Source organism: Periplaneta americana, chromosome 15, assembly GCF_040183065.1.
Source record: "Periplaneta americana isolate PAMFEO1 chromosome 15, P.americana_PAMFEO1_priV1, whole genome shotgun sequence".
NCBI lineage: Eukaryota > Metazoa > Arthropoda > Insecta > Blattodea > Blattidae > Periplaneta > Periplaneta americana.
In genome coordinates this window covers 65,593,326-65,619,899 of record NC_091131.1, presented here as the reverse complement: position 1 = coordinate 65,619,899, position 26,574 = coordinate 65,593,326, and the positions used below count along the sequence as shown (strand labels likewise).

Genomic DNA, 26,574 nt, shown 5'->3' with positions numbered 1-26,574 from the left:
AAGCGGTTGCGCCATCCACCCACACCGGACCTTCGGTGCGAAAAAATTGGCCACTGCTGGCGCCTTTCTACTTTGAGGAATTGTGTGGCGTTCTATTTAGATCGGACCGAGATGAGAAAGTGCCAAGGACGCAAGCCCGGACCCTCGCTTCTGCCCTTTTGCGCCAAAATTCCACGGCATGACGTCACTCACCGACTTGTTGCCGGTGGGGGTGGAGGTCAGTTACGCTCTTGGAGGGGCCGCGCCGCGCGGCGCGGTATTGTTGCGCTGCCTCGCGTGCCGTTACTCACTTGTCGCTGTCCAGCGCTACAAACCGCAACAATGTTCACAAACATACAGACAAGCCCGCTACTGCTGCTGCTGCTGGCCGGTGAGTCACTACAAATCCAAGTGCAAGTCTTCATTTAACTTCCCGTTTCAATTACAGAGGCAGGGGATAGTGACATGACGGCTACAACGGCAAGTGCGACCGAAGTGCTTGCTCCTCGTCCGACTTGTCGCAAATTCTACCCGGTCAAAATGTAACTCATTGATCTACGACTGGGCGAAATAGAATTTACATACATACATACATACATACATACATACATACATACATACATACATACATACATACATACATACATACTTACATACTTACATACTTACTTACTACACACGTACACATATAAATACATACATACTTATTACACACGTACATATACATACATACATACATACATACATACATACATACATACATACATACATACATACATACATACATACATACATACACACACACACACACACATACACAAGACAGTTTTTACGCAGGGCGGCAAGTCTTGGGGAGTGGCAAATTTTTGGGACTAGCCTTTTTTCTACCGTATTCGAACTGTTGAAATTTGAGAAATATAATATAGGCCTATGCGCGCATATGACGCAAACGTTTTGCATATATATGTATATATATATATAAGTGGGATTTAATCGATTAATCTAATCGATTGAGCGATCAATTTCTGTTGTAAGATTAATCGATCAAAATATTTAATCGAATAATAATAATAATAATAATAGTAATAATAATAATAATGATTTATTTTAGCTGGCAGAGTTAAGGCCGTAAGGCCTTCTCTTCCACTCAACCAGCAAAAAGTGTATATACATATGCATGAACTTACAAAGAATTCAACAATTTGATTTAGATGAGAGTTACATGTATACAAGAGTTGTTTACGAATTAAACAACAAAATACTATGAACTATTAATTAAACACTGAAATAAACTGTGTAGCAGAATTAAGGGGACACTCAACTTAAAAATTGGAGAAAAAGTGTCGATTAAAATTAATCGGTTGTAGTTGATATTAATTGTTATTTTGTTAGTACAAAGTCATACCAAAAATTTCGACAATATTTCTCTCTCGGAAATTGCTTACTTTAAAGCACAATAGTACTGCTATTTTCTAACTGTAAACCAGGTAGAATAGGGAAAATCTTTGCACAAACACTTCAGAAAGAGATGGAGATATGAAGACAGTGACCTAGACTGCCTCTAGCCTATTGAAAGTTGAAACACAATGCGAAACCCTTATTAAGTTTTATGGTTTTCCAAGAAAACTTCCACCTAGTTGTCAGCTCATCTTCCTAGCATATGAAATACATACTTTTTAGGGATTCGTCCCCTCATCCCTTATAAAATAGCCATGTCTACACTGTGTGCAAGTGAGAGGGTAACTACCTTCTTCTCTTTCTAAAATCTGGTAATTCGATTACAATAGGTGCCAGTCTTCTGTTTCGACCGCTATACTTTTGCAGTTGCAGTTTTTGTACTGATTTTGTATATGAAGGTTGTGTGTTTAGTTTGGTAAAGAAAAACAATCAGTTTTCTGTGGTTTGTGAAAAGTGTAAACTCCTTTATATCATATGAGAATTTGAGAAGTAAACTCGGTGAAACGTTTGGATTTAAATTGAACGATCGTGGAGAAGTGCTTGACAGAAAAAAGTTTTATTAGTGTTTAGTGATGCAGGAAACATTTTTACTAAAGCGGCACTTACTTCGGAGCATGTAAATGCACTCACATGTTTAAAGTCATGGAGTCTTCATACTTCTTGTTATTAAATGTTTGTCTAAAAATTCCCAGAGAAATTGACACAATAAATTATAAGCCTCATAATAAATATGTTAGTAAGTAATTAAAATAGTTGTTTTGTAATATAACGATACAATATATACAGATATATAACATTTAATACTTATGCTTACCACCTAACACAAGTTAAATTTAACAATAATTGTATATTACAGTATATTAAAACATTTTTTGAATTCGATCAGAACTCGATTAATCTATCGATTAAATATTTTGATCGATCAACAGCAGTATATATATATATATATCTCCAAACAACAGGTAGTTAACTAACACGCAACAGAAAATGAGCCTACAGCTGTTGTCTGATTATAACAGTCAAAAGACTATTATGTATAGCACGTGAGTAACAGAATTAAAGCTTGTTAAGTTCCTTGATTTTATTGTTACATGATAGCTCATGTTCTTTCAAAATAAAATGACACAGATTGCATGCTGACATTGGCATCTTATTCATTAAATATCTGAAATTTACAGAATGCAGTTTGTTAGAAAAGTAATTATTCGACTTTAACAAGATGCTAAGAGTGGCGCTTATGACTGATAGAGTCCACCGCTGTGAAGTACCGGTTAGCATACATGACCGTGTAACGAGAGGGCCTGGATTCAGATTCTGGTTGGGACAAGTTATCTGGTTGAGTTTTTTTCCGGGGTTTTCCTTCAATCCATTGAGCAAATGCTCGATGACGTTCGGCATAGGATCGGCATTATCACTTTCATCTCATTCAGATGCTAGATGAGCAAAGCAGTTCATAAAGCATCGTGAAATAACCAATTAAAATTATTGCTAGATTATAACATTTTAAAATTATTAAGTTAGGATGCAAAAAGATTAAGTGGGTCTGAATGAAGAAAACAGTCAAAACGTAAAATAAAAAGACGAAAAGGAACAAAAAATGCTTAAGGTGACACAGAAAATAGGATTTCTTCTAAGTTCCTAAAAATGAAAAAGGGGGAGGGGGCATTCTTTCAGAGACCGATGTGAATACGTCTTTAATGTGTTGTGTGTTACTACTTTTATTATAACAACACGAAAGTGAAATTAATGGCAATATCAATCAGTGTTCATCTGATGAAAGTGCTGACAGTAATGAGTGTGGAAGTGAAATAAGTTAAATTAGTGGTGATCCAGCGTTCTGGGCAAAAAACGGAGCAACTAGAGACTATTTCACCAATCAGGGGGCGAAACAAAATTTGGGAGATATCAGATCCAGCAAAAAGGAGGACGGTGATCGGGGGGGGGGGAGTACTGCACTACATCATTATTGATATTTAAAGTTATATTTAATTGTGTGTACATAATTTCCTTTTTTATGCTATCATTTGGATATTAATTATCCAATTCTCTACCTTCGTTTCGATTAAATTTTCTTAGATCAACATTTGTGTTGAGGAGACAGCATTTTTTTAATGGCTCGGGGCGGCAGAATATTCAATATAGCTTGGACGCACGTGCATACATACTCACTCATACACACGCACTCACGCGCGCATTTCCATTTTATCCTGTCAGTACGAGCTGCTCGTGCTGTGTTCCTGATAAGCACGCCTGCTGCCGTGAAATTTGAAACATAAAACGAAGATTTTCTGTAGTTCTGACAATTCGTCTGTGTATGTGTTTAATTTTCCAATGAAAAAATTTAATAGATGACAGTAAATATTCCCAAATAATATAGTATATTTAATACATATTATGTATGTTGTTTCATTTTCCAAAAGTTAAGTTTTGTTGGAATAACACCGAGCGAGTATCCGCATGTGGTTTCGATGAATTAGAGACTGTTGCTATCTCCTGCTCAGTTTACAACATTAGTTTCACTAGTTTAATTAGTGTGAATATGTTGCGCTTGTATTCAAGCGATATCATTTGTGATCTTAAATCCAAACACACGAACTATTCCAAGAACTGATTTTCCATTTTGCGATATATAAATATTTAAAGTGATGTGGATACGTATGTTGTTTTGTAAGGATTGTAAACATTAATTGAACGTGATTTTCTTGATTTCATGTAGCTTTAGTGTGAAATTCGCGTAATGTAAAATTATTACTTGACTCATTTTTAATAAAGCCGGGTAGAAATTTTTATTCAGAGAATTGGAGTCGTACTGTAAGTTTTCAGTAGATCCAAATGTAAGCCCGAAGCAGGAATAATTATTAATATAATGCATAGGGTAAATAGATGACAAGGGCCCCAAAGTGATCCACATGTGGCGTAACTTTTTTTCTGATCGGCGGTACACAGTCAAGTTTCTGCAATTCTTTTTTCGAAATACGCTAAATTCCTATATCAGCAATACAAATTTCATAAATTTTAGCCAGCTAAACTAACACAGAAAAACGCCAGATCTAGCGGGAAAACCGCTGAATTAACAACACTGGTAGGCCTATAGATGAGGAGGCGCCCTGTTGGAGCTTCTCAACGTAATTCCTACACAACTAAAGGCTGGTCCGCAATAAATCGGGAACGGAAACGAGACAACGAGAACGAAAATATTGTCAAAATAAATGTATAAATTTAGATGTGACCATTCACAATTGACGAGAACCTTACCGGAGCACGGAACGGGAACGGGAACGTTGACCACGTTTTAACTTTGCCGTTCTCGTTTCCGATCATAGTCTACTAGATTTATTCTACTGCCAGCAAAAAGCTATTTAGTGTTATATTTTGTAGCAAGGAGGCCGTGACATAATGCCTTCTTCATCCATTGCTTGTTGACTAACCCAGAAATTCAGTAGAATTATTTTCAGTACGTGCTACGTGTATATGTGACCAGACTACCAATTGAATTGAATTCTTAAATAATTCGCGCCATAAATTTTGAAGTTGTTAACCTGTGTTCATGTTGGCTGCCATTGGTCAATTATATATAAATGACATTGGAATGCGTAGGCCTAATATCGTTATTGACATGCATAGTCGTTTTCGCTCTCTTTTTTTTATTGTGAATAAAAAATCTTCAAATTCATGTTCTCTACTTATCGTTCTCGTTCCCGGTTCATTGTGGACCAGCCTTTACACACATAAGAGTCTGAATTTTCATGTGACAGCTAAAGCATGTTTCTATAATACACTGGTAACAGATAACCTGTTGATATGAGGGGGATAAATGCTCATAACAGTGTCGCCAAACCATTTTGGTTCTGTGCAGTCTTTATTTTTATGAAGAAATTTGATGTTCAATCTTTCCTACAATTATAACTGGCGTATGTTACATGTTGTCACTTTATATTGGAAAGGAAGCATCTGAAATGAAACGTGTCCAATGAAACACAATGAATTTGTCTTATTTTTTGCTAAAGAAAGTTCATCTCTCCTACCCTTTGAAAAAAATATGGCAGAAGACAGCATAGGCTATTTTTAAAACTTCCTGTTATCTACGTACCGGTATCATTTATTACTTTATTCGTAAAGGAAGGCTTTTTAATATTATCTTTTATTACACTGTATGGTCCCTATTATTATTGGTTACTGATCAGTGAATTGAAAATTGCGTCTTCATTCCTAGTTTTATCTAATATGGGGTCCGGCAGAGAAACGAACGATTTTAAGGAGAGTATATCTCTCAAATACTCTCAGAGTGGTCTAGGAGTAAAGTTCTTCCCTCTAGACCCAAGGGTTGCGGTTCAAACCCGGCTGGGGTCAATGGATTTTAGGACGCAGATATTCGGAGCGCAAGTTCTCCAGGAGGGACTTTAAGCCTTGTGTTCCGTGCTGGAATTTTTCGGCACATTAAAGACCTCCAAGCCTAAATTAGAGCTTCTAGACTAAATTTTTCCTCTCTCACGTCCTAGTAATACTTTAATTTCACAGTAGGTGGCGTTTGTGGCGATGAGTTTACCATTTGTCCCTCTGTACCTTGTCCATAAATAAGTGTAATAAAATTACATTCCTTGTAGGTATTGAAATCTCCCCTAGGCGAGTACCTATGTTCCGACTTCGGAACTATGGATTGAATAAATGAGTGGGTGGGTGGGTGGGTGAGTGAGTAAGTGAGGAGTTTGGCATCAAAATTGTACAACTTCATTTTTGCTTTTTTACAGGAGAGGCGAAAAACTATATTCTTGTAAACCAATGTCACCGTTATACGTAAATATATTCATGGGTCATAGGAATATTTTTTCAGTCTCAAAATGTGATTAAAATTAATATGCAGATCGAAATTTAAGTTTAAAAATTGCAGTTGTCCATCTCTGAAACTAAGTCATGGAGTTGTCTGTTTTTGAAACCAAATGAAGCCATATTTAAAGTGAAATTGTCTATTTTTGAATCTAAGTCTCTTCTAACTCGGTTTGAAAGCAAATTTACGTAAAATAGTACTTATTCATCCACAAACGGATTAGAAAAACAATCAGCCATGATGGATTCGCGATGCGTGATGGGGAAATGTGGTACGAATGTGGGCTTCTCATTTGTTACTGAAGGAATTGCCCTAATTTGAAACCAAGCCACAGTGGAGTTGTCTACATTTTGATTCTAAAGCGCACAATTAAGTGCTATTTTCGCCCTGTTCTGTCCGTTTTTGAACATAAACAGTTCCAGAATCGCATTCAGCACAAAAAATTCTATGAAAGCAATATCTCGAAATCGCAAAAACTGGAGCTGTCTTTGATAATATGTTCCTCAAGTGAGTATCTTTCACAGCACAGTTGAGGGGCGACAAACTGCACGCACATTATGTTGCCAATACAATGCCATTTAGTCATCATGGAAAGATGGAGCGGTGAACAACGTGCTTTTGCAATTTAAAAGCTTTTACAAGAACGACGATAGTTTTGAAGCTATTTGATATTAATTTCGACATTTTAATATATGGTACCATAATCCCGTCCCATCTGTTCATACGACTTACACTTTCATCCGCACAAAGTTCAAGCGGTAAATAAATTTAAACATCACAATATTCTCAACCGAAGGGTGTTTTGTGAGGAGATTTTCAATCGCATGGATAAAGATGAAGACTTATCGACACTTTGTGCGTGTGTGACGAAGTATATTTCAATCTCAGTTGGTTATTTAACGACACTATATCAACTACTAAGTTATTTGGCGTCGATGGGATTGGTGGTAACGAGATGGTATTTGGGGAGATGAGACCGAGGATTCACCATAGATTACCTGACATACGCCGTACGGTTGGATAAAATCTCGGGTCCACACCTGTGGAGTAACGGTTAGCGCGTCTGGCCGCGAAACCAGGTGGCCCGGGTTCGATTCCCGGTCGGGGCAAGTTACCTGGTTGACGTGTTTTCCAAGGTTTTCCCTCAATCCAATGTAAATAAATGCTGGGTAACTTTCGGTGCTGGACCCCGGATTCATTTCACCGGCATTATCACCTTCATCTCATTCAGACGCTAAATAACCTAAAATGTTGATAAAGCGTCTTAAAATAACCTATTAAAAATAAAAAATAAAACCTCGGAAAAAATCCAACCAGGTAATCAGCGCAAGCGGGGATTGAACCCACGCCCAAGCGCAACTCCGCATCAGCAGGCAGGAGTCTCAGTCGACTAAACTACGCCGGCGGCATATTTCCCTCTCAGTAATAGTCATTTAAAAGGCGTTCTTTTCCAGACTAAATGGCAGACTATGTACTTTATGATTTCACATATGTCATTTTGAAAAAGAAAATAATTCTTGATTCAATAACCAACTGTATTGTCATTTTATTTTCATATAATTTACGTACACAATAATTACTTATCAATCTCACCGTTTACACCGATATTAGTCTTCTTTATTTACATTTAGATCTATAGATTTGGCTCGAAATATAGCCGCCACGCGTGGGTGGAAGAGTTGGAAACGTTGATAAAATATTCGATGCTTACAGAAATCCATCACTAATAGTAAGGAGTCAACTGAATTAAATGTGGAGTGTTTTACCTTGACTAACGGTAGACTATATCTAAACGTTTGTCCTCGAAGAGATTTTGTAGTTGGGTAGCTGTACTCCACACTCGTAGAAGCTGAAGATACGTATGCTTGTCCGTGGCGCTACAGCCCGTGAAGGGCCTAGACCGACCGGCCGGCTGCTGGCCTCACGCCCACATGCCGAAGCAGAGGTGGACGATCATCCAACCAGAATGGAGGTATCGTGTGGTTAGCACGATGATTCCTCCAGCCGTTATAGCTGGTATTCGCAACCGGATTTCGCTGCCTATTGTAGCTCCCCAAGTGCATCACGATGCAGGGTGGGCACCGGTCCCATACACTGGTCGAAATTTCATGAGAAAATTTCTTCCCCCATGAGGAATCGAACCAGCGCGGATTCCATAACTCGAGTCCTAGGCGGGATGCCTTAGACCGCGACGCCACGGCGCGGGACACGTATGCTTGTACACAACTATTATTCCAGCTGTTGTCAGGGTTTTAATTAGTATGTAGCTTATTCATTTATTTCTGTGATCATTATATTGCCATTTTAACTTGTAATTGTGCATTCAACGACAATCATATCACCTATTTTAATTTTAAATTACTCAGCGTAATTCAGTGACCATCGTATTAGAGTTCAATTTGCACTTGTGTTGTAATTTAGTGATCATTACATGATAAATTTAATTTGAATTCTTGTGGTATTCGGTCCTGTGATTGTATGGTTACTATGTCAATAACAGCTGTAATTGTGTGGTATTACATTTCACTTTCCCTCTGCTTCTCGTAAAATCTCGCGATTTATGACAAGTGTATTATCGTTCGTACTTACTGTAATTAATTGCAACGTAGTCACACCAATAGCAGTAATTATTAAAGTGCAAAAATTTGTTGGGAAAATTGTTGACATGCTATGTCCTGTTTCGAGATTGCAACACCGGCGATCGGAATCTCAGTTGGTAGAAATATCGCAACCTTTCGTTACAGCTTGCCGTAACACTTTCTAACGTTTTAACTCGTAATAGTGTTTTATATCATATTACGGAATAGTGAGCCCAAACATCCCGATTTTTCCGGTCAGTATTAATACTCAGGCTTCGCCCCGCGTCCCGGAGCTATGTCCAGAGAGTTTTTAAAATTTCTAGGCTATATTTTCCATTTAAAACACGTCCGGGTTAAATCTGTAAGCATACCAACTGTCTTAAAATTTAATATTTGAGTCTAAATATAGGTGTATGTCATCAGAGAAAATATTGTGATACTGTAAAATGAATTTAGAAATGTTGATGAAAATGACGTTTTCAAAATCTCGGATACCGATAAAGTAGGCCTAATCATGTGCAAGTTGTCTTCCTGTCAGTTTGTGTACAGCGGTTTCTCTCAAACTACTGGTTAGATTTCATTCATTTTTAATATCTGTAAGTCAGTTTATCCGGGAATGTAACACATGAAAATATAATAATTGTTATTAAAGATTAATGGGCATTATCTGAAATCAGAAGCACATAACTTAAGAATACTGACTCGATTTTTTTTTTAAATTTTTTTTTTGTGTTACATGAACCACCAGCGTACCTCAGGCGGTAGAGCGTTTGCACGCTTTTCCGGATTTGCGCTCGGACTTGAGTTAGAGATCTGATTACCTGATTGGATTTTTTCTGACGTTTTCCCAAATTGTTAGGTGAATATCAGGTAATTCATGGGAAATCCTCGGCCTCATTTCGCCATATACGATCTCGTTATCACCAGTTTGATCGGGGAAGCGAAATTCTCGTCACCAGAACTCTCGTAATTGTACCAACTAGTCACTGCCATTTTGTCACCCGGTGTTTTGGTCACTTCGACTTTTTGGTCACCAGTACACATTTTCTTAAAAATAATAGTAATTTATTTTGACAGGTAAAATATCCATAGGTACGCGGTATAAAATGTTATGTGATTGTTTCAAAATTGCCACACTGCATAAAATGTTATATGGTTTATGTTTCAAAATTGCCACCAAAATTGTGTCCAATGGCTCATTGATCATCAATGTCTTCCAATTCATCTATATGTCGGAGCTTAGGTGACAAATTTACTCTTCGTACTTTTCGGACAGTTCTCTTCATGGTTTCTTCCTTTGGCATGTTCATGTTTTGTCTCAATGAAACTTACAGCAGAGTCAGTATAGGCCAGCTTCTGTCTGACGCTTTTCCAATTCACTGCGGGCTAAAGCAAGGAGATGCACTAGCACCTTTACTTTTTAACTTTGCTCTACAATAAGCCATTAGGAAAGTTCAGGATAACACAGAAGGTTTGGAATTGAACGGGTTACATCAGCTTCTCGTCTATGCGGATGACGTGAATATGTTAGGAGAAAATCCACAACCGATTAGGGAAAACACGGAAATTTTACTTGAAGCAAGTAGAGCAATAGGTTTGGAAGTAAACCCCGAAAAGACGAAGTATATGATTATGTCTCGTGATCAGAATATTGTACGAAATGGAAATATAAAAATTGGAGATTTATCTGTCGAAGAGGTGGAAAAATTCAAATATCTTGGAGCAACAGTAACAAATATAAATGACACTGGGGAGGAAATTAAACGCAGAATAAATATGGGTAATGCCTGTTATTATTCGGTTGAGAAGCTTTTGTCACCTAGTCTGCTGTCAAAAAATCTTAAAGTTAGAATTTATGAAACAGTTATATTACCGGTTGTTCTATATGGTTGTGAAACTTGAACTCTCACTTTGAGAGAGGAACAGAGATTAAGGGTGTTTGAGAATAAGGTTCTTAGAAAAATATTTGTGGCTAAAAGGGATGAAGTTACAGGAGAATGGAGAAAGTTACACAACGCAGAACTGCATGCATTGTACTCTTCACCTGGCATTATTAGAAACATTGAATCCAGACGTTTGAGATGGGCAGGGCATGTAGCACGTATGGGCGAATCCAGAAATGCATATAGAGTGTTAGTTGGGAGGCCGGAGGAAAAAAGACCTTTGGGGAGGACGAGATGTAGATGGGAGGATAATATTAAAATGGATCTGAAGGAGGTGGGATATGATGATAGACACTGGATTAATCTTGCACAGGATAGGGACCGATGGTGGACATCTGTGAGGGCGGCAATGAACCTCCGGGTTCCTTAAAAGCCATTTGTAACTAAGTAAATAAGTAAGACAGGTTCAGGTTTGCTTCACTCGAAACATTTCTTGCGTGACGCTGAAAAATGGCTGCAGCTGATGCATCTGCTGTTCGTGCAGTTTCTTTAATTGCCTCCACAGTTTCAATGGCATGAATCCTTCCCCAATTAGAACCATGACTTGGATTTTCAGAAGGGCCTTCAATTACATATATTTTATCTGGAGTCAGGGTTATTATAGCGTTGCATCTTCTGCGTTGGTCATATCTCCAAACAACATCGGAAACTCGAACTTTACGCCTGGTATATACATATACCCTTGATATACAGGATCTTTCATAAGTAACGAAAATGTCGAAAAAAATTATTTTGGATAATTTTTAAAATGATGTTCATCTTCACGAGAAAGAAACCTTCCCGGTGCCGTACAGTCGATTTGGAAACAAACACGCCCTCCCCTCGCCGCCAGAGCTATTAAACGAAAGAATGGTTAGTGTTTTAAACCTTTATTAAAGGACATAAATGTAAAAAAAGTTTCAATTGTTGACAAATTATGGTGTACAATTTTCAAAATGTCTTACGTTCTGCTGAATGCACAAACGTAAGCGACTTATCAACTCTTCATGGACTGTGGTGAGCATGTCAAGCATAACCATTTGTATCGTGTGTTCAATTCGTTAAACTAATCAGGAATGGTGTGTGGCTTAGTCGAATAGACACGATCCTTAATGAATTCCCAGAAAAAGTCCAGGGGAGTCAATTCAGGTGATCGCGGAAGCCAACGGATTGGGTCTGTGTGACCGATCCACCTGCCTGGAAACATTTTGTCTGCGGAATAAACGCTTAATCTGAGCGACACTGTCATGTTCTGGAAATAATAAGTTAATTAAGTAGTAAAATATCTCTGCAATCGAGAAGTTTTGGGAATAAATTTGAATAAGGAACAAAAAAAAAGTTTCCTTCCCAGGCAGGATTCGAACCACGAAAGTCCTAGTTACCAGTCTATCGTGCTCTGGAGTGAACAAGGCTCTGAAATCGGCTACAAGGGTCGGTCCGTTTTTTTTTTTTTGCCACTACTGTACTGTACAGATGAGGAGGCGAGACCTGGCATGTGAGCTGTGCGAGAGGGGAAAGAATGAGTTATTAGAAAGAGTGTCTATTTCATGGTTCTACCAACACGAAAGTTCATCTCTGACTGAAACATATCTTCCCCTTCCATACCCATTGGTGATATAGCCACAGCACAGATAAGGTCACAGGATACGTCTTGTCTCCTCTACTGTTCGTCGGATAGTATCGCTGCACACAGAATTTTATTCTTTCAACCAGCGAAATTTCGAATGGACATGTTCCCACTTTTCTCTGTCTTCAGATCATTCATTATCTTCTTATCAAGAATTGAAAAAGCAGTAGGCTTAATGGCAGAATTGAACGCAGAACTTTGCATTGGAAGCAATATGTTCTATGGAGCCATTGGCATTATTTCCGTATGCGATGAAAGTCGCGTAGGCCTATAGAATTTTTATCGCCTAACGTTCCTGATCCTTGAATGGATTTTGAACGGATATGTTAGTTGGATATAGAAGCAAGCTACAACATCGACGACAACTAAATAATAGGACGTGTTTTCTGTTATATTCTAGCGCTGATGGTGCGAGCGGGCCATTATCTGAACGCTGACGGAACTCCCCACGACCCCTACCACGACCTGCACTTGCCGCACGACCCCCCGCTGTACCCCACACTGCACAGCGTACCCCAAACTTCATTCAATTGTGATGGCAGAGACTGGGGGCTGCATGCCGACACGGAAGCGTACTGCCAGGTGAGCAAATTAGCTGTAAACAGATAAACTAAGCTGACAGGTGAGGTGAGATGTTCACGGCTACTGTCTGGTGAACAAGTAGCGGGGTAATTCCAGGTGCTCACAAAGCAGGAGAGTGTCAGATAAATAGGTAGACGATACTGTCAGGTGAGTAGGTGAACACATGGACAGTGTAAAAGGTACAGATACGACAATATTTTCAGGTGATTATCCAGAGAGATAATCGCAGTTGAGCACGCATATGCGGTACTGGTAGGAGAGATATACAGCAGTCGTGCAACAAACATTTGAGATCCAATAATTGTGTTGCGAGTAAAATAGGATTACATAGTTGCAATGAAACATACGGAAAGTTCTAGGGTCGGATAACAGTTTCGATGGCTCAGAACCAGACTGTTCTAGGTCCAACTTTTTATAAGAAAGAAATCTGTGTTTTATTGTGTTGCAGTTATTGTCTGCATATATCAATCGAACAAAATTGTAAATATTGCTCTCCATAAGATTGCTATGAAGTTATTCCAAATTGTTTCATGAAGCTTTGAATGTCAGGAGCTTAAAATAGCTCTCCTGAAAAAAAAATAGTAAAATGGACTTGGAACAGTCCGGTTCTGGGCCATCGAGTTGTCAAGTAAGGTAGGGTCAGCTAGCTCCATGTAGGGTTGAAAGCAGTAATATGAATGTAAGGGTTGGGTCGGAGAATTGCTTGCGAGGAATGTTGTGGTCAAGTCGCTGCCATATGAGACAGTAATAGATAGTTACCTTGTAAGGCAAAGTATGTTCAACTGGGTTAAGGTTACCAGATGTTCCCGTTTCTCGGGGATAGTTCCCGAATAAAATTCGTCCCTGGAATGTCCCCGGACTTAATAATTTGTCCCCAGATATATCCCGATTTTCAGTGTTAATTATTAGTATAATTTTACGAAAATGATTTGAATACCTCAGGATCGAGATAATCAATCATAGCCTAAATATCTATGGAATGTATATTACTAAGATCTCCACCAGAAAGAGAAAAAATTGAAGACAATAGACTATTTTTTTCAAATGTAGATGGACTTCACCTGGATGAAGATAGTTCATATGTTGAAATTTATTGCTTGAAGAAATATTTGATTTCAGAGGAAACAGAAGTCGGCCTCGGTAGCGTAGCCGGTATAACGCTGGCCTTCTGTGCTCGAGGTTGCGGGTTCTATCTCGGCCCAGATCGATGGCATTTAAGAGTGTTTAAATGCGACAGGCTCATGTCAGTAGATTTACCGGAAGTAAAAGAACTCCTGCGGGACAAAATTCCGGCATACCGATATAACCTCTGCAGTTGCGAGAGTCGTTAAATAAACAATAATTCAGAATTTTAATTTTAGCAAAGTGAAATAAAAAAATGTTACTTTTTGCTCAAAATGGAGTGATACTTTTTTTTGTTTTTCTCTGAGAAAATTTTTTTCTGTGCACAAATCTATAGGGTGGTTGAATTACTTCTGTGTCTTTTTAGAAGTAATGTTTCATTGGAGAGTTTTTTTTACTAGTTAATTTTACATTTTTAAATATGTAAGGACAATGACGAAACCAATGTGTACATCAGCTGTCATCAGAACACTGCACTCTCGGGCTAGCGTCTCTTACCCCCAAGTCTCTTACAGCACCAGCGTGCACGAGGGTGTATGTTGCCATGCATTGCTTACCCGTAACCCATTTCAGCGAGTGCTGACGACCACTGGTGCACATTATTGCATCAGAGATTATCTAATATATAAAAGTGAATGTGTGTGTGCGTGCGTGCGTTTTTTTCTCTATACAAATCTACACGCTTTGACCGATATGTGCCAAAGTTTGTACATTTAAACTTCATAACCAGGAGAAAAACATAGGCTATATTAAAATTGTGCAAATGGACGTTAAATTAATTAAAAAATAAAGAATAAAAATAAATACGATCAAACATTTATGTGTAATACTAAAATGTAATCTTCTATAGTCAATTGTTTTTATTAGTCTATTGTCTGTTGTATTCAACATCGACTTTCACGAGGGCATGAAAATTATAACACGAAATTAAATAACATTGCTGTTACACATCATGAAGGCTAAAACTAGATAATTCGTGCAATAAGTAGGCCCTACATATTGATTCGATGCTGAAACTGATCAGAAAGAGGAAAAGGAATCGTATTTTCTTTGGGTTTTACTTTGTTCATAGTTTGATTTTTCTCTTATTTTATTTGTATTTCTGGCGGTGTGGAAGAGAAGGCCTAATGGTCCTAACTACACGAAAATAAAGAAAGAAATAAATAAATAAAAAGAAATAAATATATAAATTTAAAAAAAACTGTCGAACGTCAGGCACATGAGACATGTTTTCTTTTCGGTGCCTGATTAGAACTGTTTTATATTGAGTTAACGCTGGCAGACAATTCGCTAAGAAGTTTATCAATTCATGTAAGTGACGTTAAGTAAAGTTTCATCTTACCTTATTAAAGACAATTCGTTTTGTCTATAGTTAGGTTTCCGAGATTTCCGAAAATGCAATAATCAGTTTAATTAAAAATAGAAGCAGAAAGGAAAACCCGTGCAACGCCGGATGCTTTCAGCTAGTGAACAATAAAGTAAAGTAGGTAGGCATCACGAACTTTCACAAAATACAGTAAAATCACTCACTTGTCACACGAACTGCTGGCATACCAACCGAGAATAAGTGAAACAGAGAAAAGCTAGATAGGGGGTATCAGAGTCAGATGAATATGAATATTTGGAAATGTTTTTTGTTGTACAGTAGCTCAGTGTCCTTCATTACCGACTGGAGGGCAAGTGGACCAAAGACAGGGAGTAGTTGTTTTGGATTTTCCACAGCCACCGTTCTTGTGCAAGGAATTTCAAGCCATCGAATACAGTCAACCAAAAAATGTTGTGAGCTAACAACCAGACAATCAAAAAAAGTTGTTTTAGGCCTATATAAAATATGCAAATTTGGGGGTCTCTACAAAACAAATCCTGAAAATATGCTACAATAAATGCACAAGAGTCTATTACATCTAGGAATACCTAAAATATGAAGAAAAAAATGCATGATTAACTTTGTACAGGCGTTCAAACCTTGTCTAAAAATGCTTTGCATGGCCTTAAACTGACCAGTAAATACAGTATCTAGGTCTATGCATTTGTATATGAATGCTAATCCTAATCATTAGCTTACCAGCCACAGGTATAGCTCGGGCGTTAGCGCGTTTGCCTGCTGATCCGGAGTTCCGAGTTTTTCCGCAACCATAAGACGAATGTCAACTAATCTACGGCAAATCCTTGGTCTCATCTCGCCAAGTACCATCTCATTATCACCAATTCCATCGACGTTAAATAACCCAGCAAAGAAAGAAAAATTATCCTCGTCTGTCGCGCAGGAGACCGGAGTTCGATTGAAAGATGATTTCACGATAAGCATTGATTCTACTGTCTTTGCATGGAACATGTTTTTTTATCAGCCCACAGTTAGATCATGCGGATGAACAATCTTTCGACATTTGCATTTGTAACACATAATGAACTCTTTCACTTTTTTAAATTAGGGAGCTTTTCATAACACTTTTGAACAGGTCAACCCAGACTTCATCTAAATGTTTTGATTTAAGAATTTTCTTCAATTCACTATTTTCTTTGGAATTCAGAACATTCTCACAATTATTATCTGATCAAACAAATGAGATTCAGCAATGTTTGATCTGGTAGCAGCTTGCTCCATAGTATGAACTGTTTAAACAAAATATTGTATACATTCAGTGTCACTTCCAATGTTACCGACAGTGATGGAGATTATAATAAAATAACTGTTTTGTTTTTTCACACATTAATTTTCAAATATAGGACAAAAACATATCCTGAAGACCTCTTTTGGGACAACAGGACACATAAGTCACAAAAGAGATGTTATTGTATTTTACGGAGCGTATGGAAACCCAAACCAGGATGGACTACATCCATCCATGATCAGGTAGCTACCAGTCGTCGTCGTCATGTGAGGCAATGTAGGGTCAGCTACCTGGCATGTGAGGCTCGGTAGGGTCGGAAAGCTATGTGGGTCGCCTGTCCGAGCCCTGCATTTGCATGTGGACCGGACGGCATGACAACTGGAGTGTGACGCGCGGCCTTGCCAATAAGAAGAAAGGTCGCACTCACTGCCTTCATTTCATTTGCCTTTTTTTCTATTTCCTTTTTATTTCAATTGAATGTTTTTTATTTATCTTAGTAAGCATGATGATAGAGATATTCCGATAGTCAATATAATGTAATATAATCTAATAATTTTATTTAGAGTTCAGTCTAATTGACTTATCACAGTTTAAAATCAGTAATACTTACAAATGTAATTTCAAGCGTAACTGTTGCTAAATTCTATCAAATCATTTTTAATTTTGCAATAATACTGTACGAAGCATGGCATAATTTTTTGTGTGCCTGTACATGCAATGATCTGGAAGACTTTCGCTATTCTTTGTCACTATTCTGTACTTATTGTCAAGGAACCGGGCACGTTACTGACCTCCTGTACCGTTATTTCTTTCAACCCTCTTGCATTTTCGTTCATTTATTCTCAGTTTTGTGCTAACAAGCCAATACAGTGATAGTGGACAGTGCGAATAAAACTGCGAATAATTGTAGTGTAGTGTCAATTTAGTTTCACATTTCCGTTTATTTATTCTGAGTTTTGTGTTAATATGCCAATACATTGTTAAATAACAGTGCGAATAAAGTACAACTGTGCGATTTAATAAAAAAAGCCTAGATGACCAGTTCTATTATGGAAGAGTGGCTTCATAATTTTAATGAAGCAATGAAACGTCAAGGTCGTAAGGTCATACTGTTTTTAGACAATGCTACCTGCCATCCAAGGATTGATTTGTCTAAAGTGAAGTTAATCTATTTTCCACAAAACACAACTTGTTACACAACCGCGCGCAATTTACACTCTGAACTGATGCAGGACGCGAAGGAAATCCTTCCCTTCAAAAAAAAATCGCCAAGAAACTAGGGCGCAGAGAGAGGGAGAGAGAGAGCGAGAGAGAGAGAGAGAGAGGCTGCACTTACGTAAGTTAATGATTATGAAAATAAAATTCACTTTGCATGTACTGTAATAACTTTTATTTCAAATTATTTGTTCGTTGTGTTCTTCCTACAGTGAGCATATTGCAGTAGTCTATTCTTAGTTTTGCCAAAACTCACCCTTTGTAAAACGAAAACCTGTGAAAACTGAAAAAAAAAAAAAAAATCTACAACGATCGCGTTTCGTTTTAGGGAGGTTTTACTGTAACTACTTATTTTTCCCTTCGTTGTTTCACTTCGGCTATTTATAAATCCACGTATTTTCTCTTGCATCTTTACTTTCTCCGTGCAGCCTTGGCATTTCCATGATATCCGGTATTCATCGTCTACGCGCATCTCCATTTGTAGAGGTCATCTTCATATTTTCCCCTCATAAGATCAAGAATCCAATGCCACGAGAAAGCGCGCCACTTGACAGTTCCTGTATATTAAGACTTGAACCATATGGCTACTCAATTCTAATTGGTTGACCAAAAGTCATTATTAATTCACATGTGGCTTTTTAAATCAGTCAGTAATGAACGATGCATTTTTTCTGTCCCGTAATAAAAAGCAAAGTATAAGCCATCTGTGAGTTATCTGAAGATTAATTATGGTATGAGCAAAGTAAGCAATTATTTCATGTAAAAATTACTTCTTAAAAGACAAGAGTTCGATAATGTGATCTGGTCCTTTAAAAAAATTGTCAGGGGATTTAAGAAAATCCCAATGATTGCGTGAAAACGTCTATACTTACTTACAAATGGCTTTTAAGAAACCCGCTGGTTCATTGCCGCCCTCACATAACCCCGCCATCGGTCCCTATCCTGTGCAAGATTAATCCACTCTATCATCATATCCACCTCCCTCAAATCCATTTTAATATTGTCCTCCCATCTACATCTCGGCCTCCCCAAAGGTCTTTTTCCCTCCGGTCTCACAACTAACACTTTATATGCATTTCTGGATTCGCCCATACGTGCTACATGCCCTGCCCATCTCAAACTTTGGATCTTATTCCTTTGCTGCGGTCGTGTCAGAGAATCAGTCCCATTCCGAGGCTTATTGTATGGATTCGTAACAAGCTGTTTTTTTACGGTGATGGGTTGTTAGCCCTTCGCCCAACCCCCAAGCTGGAGGACCAACCGTTATCGGCCGTCCACGACTGCGTATTCAATATATTCGCAGCTACCCTCCATATCTGGAGGCCGTCTCCTCTATCCGCAACCTGAGGACGCGCCATGCCGTGGTGATAGGGACCCACAATACATGGTGAAAACGTCTATACATGAATTAATGTATTAAAATAAAATAATTTCTATTTTCTCTAACACTGCAGTGTATTTTATTTTATATATTCATACTGGTATATACATAATCCACACACCCACTATTTCCATTAATATTGTCTGAAAACGTCGATACACATTAAATAAAGAATGGAGAGAGGTTGACCGTGTGGGAAACCACTTAACTGATTTTTATGGTACCACGTGTGATGACAAAGTAAACTTTTCGTGTCAAAAGTTACAGTTTTTCTCTTTTGCACCTCTCATGTCTCATGTCAAAAAGTAAAAAATCATTTTTTGGTCCAAACAATGGAAATTGATTATCCATATTGTGGAATTGTTTACTTCATTGTTAAGTAAAATATTGCAGGTCATGTTTTCTGGCGTACAACTACCAACGGTTGGAGGTTAAAATGTCCAATGCAAAATGTTCATATACAGAAATGTCCATACGTAAAAATGTCCGCACTGTATTAATGTCAACTCAATTAAATGTCCACTGGAAAAAGTCCAATTTATTCATTGTCCACTAATTTCATTACAAAAATGTCCAATGTAAAAAAGGCCCATTATCTTTTTCATAATTTTACTCAACCTCTTTTGCCTCTGACTGTATACGAAATTTTAAGATGTGTGGTATAGCACGCAAATAGCGTTTAACGTCGTCATTATTTTTATATTCATTGTAGGCCTACTTGCTTACTATGTTTTCTATTCTCCTTTGGTTGGCAATATAATAATCCTGTTTATAGGAGGCCTAATATTTACGTGACCTGCTTGGAATTGCGTTATTATAATTTCGTTCTGGATATTCTGTCGTTGAGTTCTATTTTGTTCAGCATTTACATTTCTCTTAAGTCTGTTTCTTTCAGGAAGCCCTGTCAAAATTTCTTCATTTTCAATTTGTCCGATCTCTTACAGTTCTGGATGATCCTTTGGGTGGCCTTTCTGGAGTACTTTCCCTTAGTATCGCATTGACCCGCAGAGCTTGAACTGTAGCAAGATCTGTTCCATGAAAATGTTGTCTTCGTTCATCTTCTAACAACGTTATGTTATCCAGATCTGAACTGCTTATACATATTGCGTTAAAAGATTTTCTCTTTCCACACACCGCCAATATAATTTATTGCCATCTCTACTTCTGGAGCGATAGTGGTAGGCCTACATGTATCTATCATTTACTAAAATGTTTTGTTTTTTTTTTCTTTCTGCGAACGAATGATTTGATCATTATGTTAATTGGAGTTTGTAACGAGTATTCCGAATTTGCTTAGCAACGGCTATATTGAAATAGGCAATAATTTACTCGCATTTTCGCCTTTCCTCCTTCCTCTCTCATTTTTTTAAAGCATGGGGCTCTACCTCCATGCCCCCCCAAGTGCCTTCATGGCATGTTACGAGGATACCTTTACCTTTTTAGACCTATGTCTTCCATTTATTTCCCTACTTCTCAGAACGTGAAGAGGGAAGTAGGGAAATAAATGGAGGACGTAGATCTAAGTAAAAAAAAAGAGAGAGAAAGAAGGAAAGGCGAAATTAATGCGAGTAAATTAGAGAAGATAAAGAGATTAAATAACAAAGCAGAAAGAAGGAGGTAATAAAATTAGATAAGAAAAGATAGAAAATGCAGAGAAATAAAAGCAAGAGATCTTATTTGCATATTTCATGTTGTATGGTTTATCCGGTAAGCAAGTTGTAATACAATGTTAAAATTGAAATATACCGTCTATACTTATCTAGTTTTTATATAATTGATTATAACATAAATGGTTTCGGCACTAATGTGCCATTTTCAAATGTATGAAAATTTGCCTAATTACATATTCAAATAGATGCACATGAACTGTGTGAATGAAACATATAATGTGTACCCTTGATGATCTCATATCACATATAAAACAATCTATATGTAGATAATTAAATAATTAAAAATTAAAAACACACACTTTTTACTAACATTTAAAATCTGTTTCGATTTTCTGCTGCAATTATCCATCATTTGGTGGAACACTGGGGTTATCTTGACGTATTATGTAGTCAAATGCAGTTATTCAATTACTTAAAATGTTATAAACTTACACCGAGATACTAACTGTTAAAATATTAAAATCCTTTATGTTAATTCATTGTTATTGCACCAAGGTTCCTTGTTTTTTTGTTCACTTTCACATATTGGAGCACTTTACCATGATCGAATGTGGTGCGTAATATAAGTTACATTGATACCTGGCTATTGTTTTCCTTCGGTTTGCCGTGGTTGGATTATTACATATTTATGGTTGTCACCGTCCGATTATCAGTCAAGCCTTTACACTGCGAACATAAAATATTGTTGTTACGTATTTGAATATGCTGATGGTTAAATGCATTGAATTGGGCTAGTGACTTACGTACAATGGCTGGACATGTTGCGTGCTCGACGTTGGCCAGGCTACGACTGAGAGTCGTTCGATGCTCACAATGGTATTGACAAAACCAACACTTTCTTCAACAATAATCAGATAACTGAACTAAAAACCGACCCAACTGAAACATATCAGAAACAAATTAAAGCAGCTATCAAAAATGCACCAGACATAATCCCAACAAATAATAGCCATACAATAATAATGAAAAACCCCAAAGCCCCCACACTGAAAACACTACCTAAAACACACAAAGCGGAACTAACCATGAGACCAATAGTAAACTGCAGAAATGCACCTAACCATAAACTTAACAAATTTCTATACAATTTCTTGAAAACAACCATTATACAAGAAAGCCAACACACCACCAAAAACACAAGGCAATTGATAAATAAATTACGAAAACTGAAAACCACAACGCGTCCACACCTGTGGAGTAACGGTCAGCGCGTCTGGCCGCGAAACCAGGTGGCCCGGGTTCGAATCCTGGTCGGGGCAAGTTACCTGGGTGAGGTTTTTTCCGGGGTTTTCCCTCAACCTAATACGAGCAAATGCTGGGTAACTTTCGGTGCTGGACCCCAGACTCATTTCACCGGCATTATCACCTTCATTTCATTCAGACGCTACATGACCTAGATGTTGATACAGCGTCGTAAAATAACCCAATAAAAAAAAAAGAAAACCACAAAATTCACGAAATTATTATCACTTGACATAACCAACCTATATACAAATATCCCCATCAATGAAACTTTAGATGTCATAATCTCTAAATTAAATGAACTCCAATTAAATAATAATATAATCTAACAAGTAATAAATCTTTTACAAATTTCATTAAAACAAAATTACTTCAAATTTCAAAACAAATTCTACGCCCAACCAATAGGACTGGCAATGGGAGATCCCTTATCGGGTTTCTTAGCTAATATATTTTTACAGCATATTGAAAAAGAACATTTCAACACCCTAACTAATAAATTTCATTTCGTCACATACACTAGATATGTTGATGACACTTTAATTATTTACGAGGATAACAAAAATCAGGATACATTGATATTAGAAGAATTTAATAACCTTCATCAAAATTTAAAATTCACATTGGAAACAAGTGTTAACAAGAGTATAAATTTCCTAGACCTAAATATTACTGTAAGACCCCCTAAAATAGACTTCAATATACATAGAAAACAAACGGCTACCACACACTCTATCAATAATAATTCCACCCATCCCACAACACATAAAGTCAGCAAATTTAGGTACCTAATTGACCGGTTACTCACGACTCCAATGAATAGGAATAATTACAAAAAAGAATTCAATTATATTCAAAACCTTGCAACAGAAAATGGCTATGAAAAACATTTAATTCATAAATTACTGAAAAATAGAAAAGCCAAATTATTTAAGAAAAATGCACTACATTGGAACCAGAAAATGCAAAATCTAATAAAAAATGGCAAACCATGACTTATTTCGGAAAAATTTCAAATCAAATTAATAATTTTTTCAGAAAACAAAATATTAACATAGCCTTCAAAACCAATAACATGCTTCGTAACATAATCCCCAATAAAATCAACACCAATGAACCTCTCCTAAATAGTGGTATATACCAATTGCAATGCAAGAACTGCACCAAACAGTATATCGGTCAAACTCGCCGTAATTTCAAAATAAGATACAAAGAACACGCCACAGATTTCAAATACAATAGAAACAAGTCGAAATATGCTCATCACCTTATTGAAGAAGGCCATGAATTATGTAATATAAAAGATGCACTAAAAATTATTAAAGTCACTAACAGCCCCATAATAGACATGGCAGAACAATATTACAACGCTAAGAGTTTTAATAAAGGGAACCAACTTCTAACGAGCAAATAGTTAATCCCAAGAACCCACTATTCAATTTATTTAAATTAGTTTCGAAAAATCAGACTACATCATCTCAGCTTATTACATCACATCCCCCCATCCCCACATTACTTCCGGTTCCGCCAGATGTTCATTAAGATAAGAACCATTGTGAGCATCGAACGACTCTCAGTCGTAGCCTGGCCAACGTCGAGCACGCAACATGTCCAGCCATTGTACGTAAGTCACTAGCCCAATTCAATGCATTTAACCATCAGCATATTCAAATACGTAACAACAATATTTTATGTTCGCAGTGTAAAGGCTTGACTGATAATCGGACGGTGACAACCATAAATATGTAATAATCCAACCACGGCAAACCGAAGGAAAACAATAGCCAGGTATCAATGTAACTTATATTACGCACCACATTCGATCATGGTAAAGTGCTCCAATATGTGAAAGTGAACAAAAAACAAGGAACCTTGGTGCAATAACAATGAATTAACATAAAGGATTTTAATATTTTAACAGTTAGTATCTCGGTGTAAGTTTATAACATTTTAAGTAATTGAATAACTGCATTTGACTACATAATACGTCAAGATAACCCCAGTGTTCCACCAAATGATGGATAATTGCAGCAGAAAATCGAAACAGATTTTAAATGTTAGTAAAAAGTGTGTGTTTTTAATTTTTAATTATTTAATTATCTACATATAGATTGTTTAATATGTGATATGAGATCATCAAGGGTACACATTATATGTTTCATTCACACAGTTCATGTGCATCTATTTGAATATGTAATTAGGCAAATTTTCATACATTTGAAAATGGCACATTAGTGCCGAAAACGTTTATGTTATAATCAATTATATAAAAACTAGATAAGTATAGACGGTATATTTCAATTTTAACATTGTATTATTTGCATATGATACAAGAGTGATTATCTCAAGTAAACGATACGATCGCTTTATAAACATATCTAATGCAGTGTTAAAATTAATGAGCAAATAAACTATACCTTAAGAGGAAGGCAGGAACTTCATCTAATGACGAGCTATTTTTATTATTATTATTATTATTATTATTATTATTATTATTATTATTATTATTCCTCACAAGCTCTACAAAAACTGGAGAATGCTGGGTTTGTAATGAATGAACAATGTATTGGAAAATGTTGGATATTTTTGTTCATGAACATTCAGCAGTGGACATTTTCCTGAATGGACGTGCTGGTTTCAAGCACAGGAACTTCATCTAATGACGAGCTATTGTTGATGATGATGATGATGATTATTATTATTATTTATTTAACCTGGCAGAGTTAAGGCCATACGGCCTTCTCTTACACTCAACCAGGAGTAAAAACTGCATTACAAAAACACTACAAATTTATAAAGTACACTACAATTTTACACACAAAACTGAATAAGATAATAATAATAAAATGTAAACAAGAAGTAAGAAGAAATCAGACATAATATATAACATAGAGAAAGAAAGAAAGAAAAAAGCATAATAAAATGTGAACAGCAGGTCAAAAATAAATGAGGCATACAAAGTATAAAAAAATAAGACAATTATTGATAATAATAATAATAATAATAATAATAATAATAATAATAATAATAATAATAAATAAGAATAATAATAATAATGATAATAACAATAATAATAACAGGCCTAATAGTAATAATAATAATAATAATAATAATAATAATAATAGTAGTAATAAAATAGTGCAGTACAAAGCATACAATGAATACAATATTTTTAAGTACACACAGTAAGGAAAATTATGATTATATATAGCTCAACTTATCACATTAGAGATATACCATTATCGGAAAATATGAAAACAAATATAAAATAAGTTAAATATCACTAGAACATAAAAAAATGTGAATACGTGGAAACATGCAATACAACACTTGTCATAATAGTAAGTTAGTTTGACAACTCGTCATAAGATAATTTTCTAACTTGGATTTGAAAGATTTCAATGTTCGGCAGCCTTTGACTTCAGGCGGCAGAGAGTTCCAGTGACGAGAGGTAGCAACATGAAAGATGAGGAATACAGAGATGATGTGTGAAGTGGAATTTCTAGCGTGTTATCGCGTTGTGATCGAGTATTAATATTATGATAGTGAGAGAGAGTATGAAAACGAGCGAATAAATAATAGGGGGATGAAGTGTGCATAATTCGATATAAGAGAGAAAGTGAGTGCAGATTTCTCCTCTCATGTAACCTAAGCCATGATAACTTCTCGAAAGAAGGTGAGATATGATCATAGTATCGAACATTACAAATGAAGCGGACGCACGCGTTATGAACACGCTGTAGTTTCTGAGCGGAATCAATCCTGAGATCACTGAACAAAACGTCGCAATAATCGAAGCGAGGTAGAATGAGAATTATTATTATTATTATTATTATTATTATTATTATTATTATTATTATTATTATTATTATTATTATATTATTATTATTTTATTATTATGATTGTATTGTTATATTATTTTATTATTATTGTATTATTATATTATATTTTATTATTATTATTATTATTATTATTATTATTATTATTATTATTATTATTATTATTATTATTATTATTATTATTCCTTACAAGTGCTACAAACTCTTGGCTGCTGAGTTCAAATCGTAATGTGGCTATAAACAAATCTGTCTTCGCAACTCACAAGTCACGTGCGTATTAAATAATAACTGGAACATTCATTGCTACATTCTGTTTTGCAGGCGTTCCACCTGTGCCAGGGCCACCTGGTGCGCAGCTTCCTTTGTCCGAATGGAACGCTGTTCCACCAGCAGTTCAAGGTGTGCGATCAGTTCTACAACGTCCGCTGCGGAGTGCCCCTGGAGGACCTGTAGACCCGCGCTACTTGTTTAATTTATTTATAACATGAAACTAGCAATAAATACTCTTCTCTGTCACACAA

General features: G+C 36.6%; 1 protein-coding gene across 1 annotated transcript; it reads left to right on the top strand.

Moving 5' to 3' along the window:
* Window positions 1-26,574, top strand: LOC138715041 (uncharacterized). The gene is made up of 3 exons (XM_069847477.1): window positions 1-370; window positions 12,791-12,972; window positions 26,375-26,574. The coding sequence occupies exons 1-3, from the start codon at window positions 112-114 to the stop codon at window positions 26,504-26,506; spliced, it is 573 nt and encodes a 190-aa protein (XP_069703578.1). The 5' UTR covers window positions 1-111; the 3' UTR covers window positions 26,507-26,574.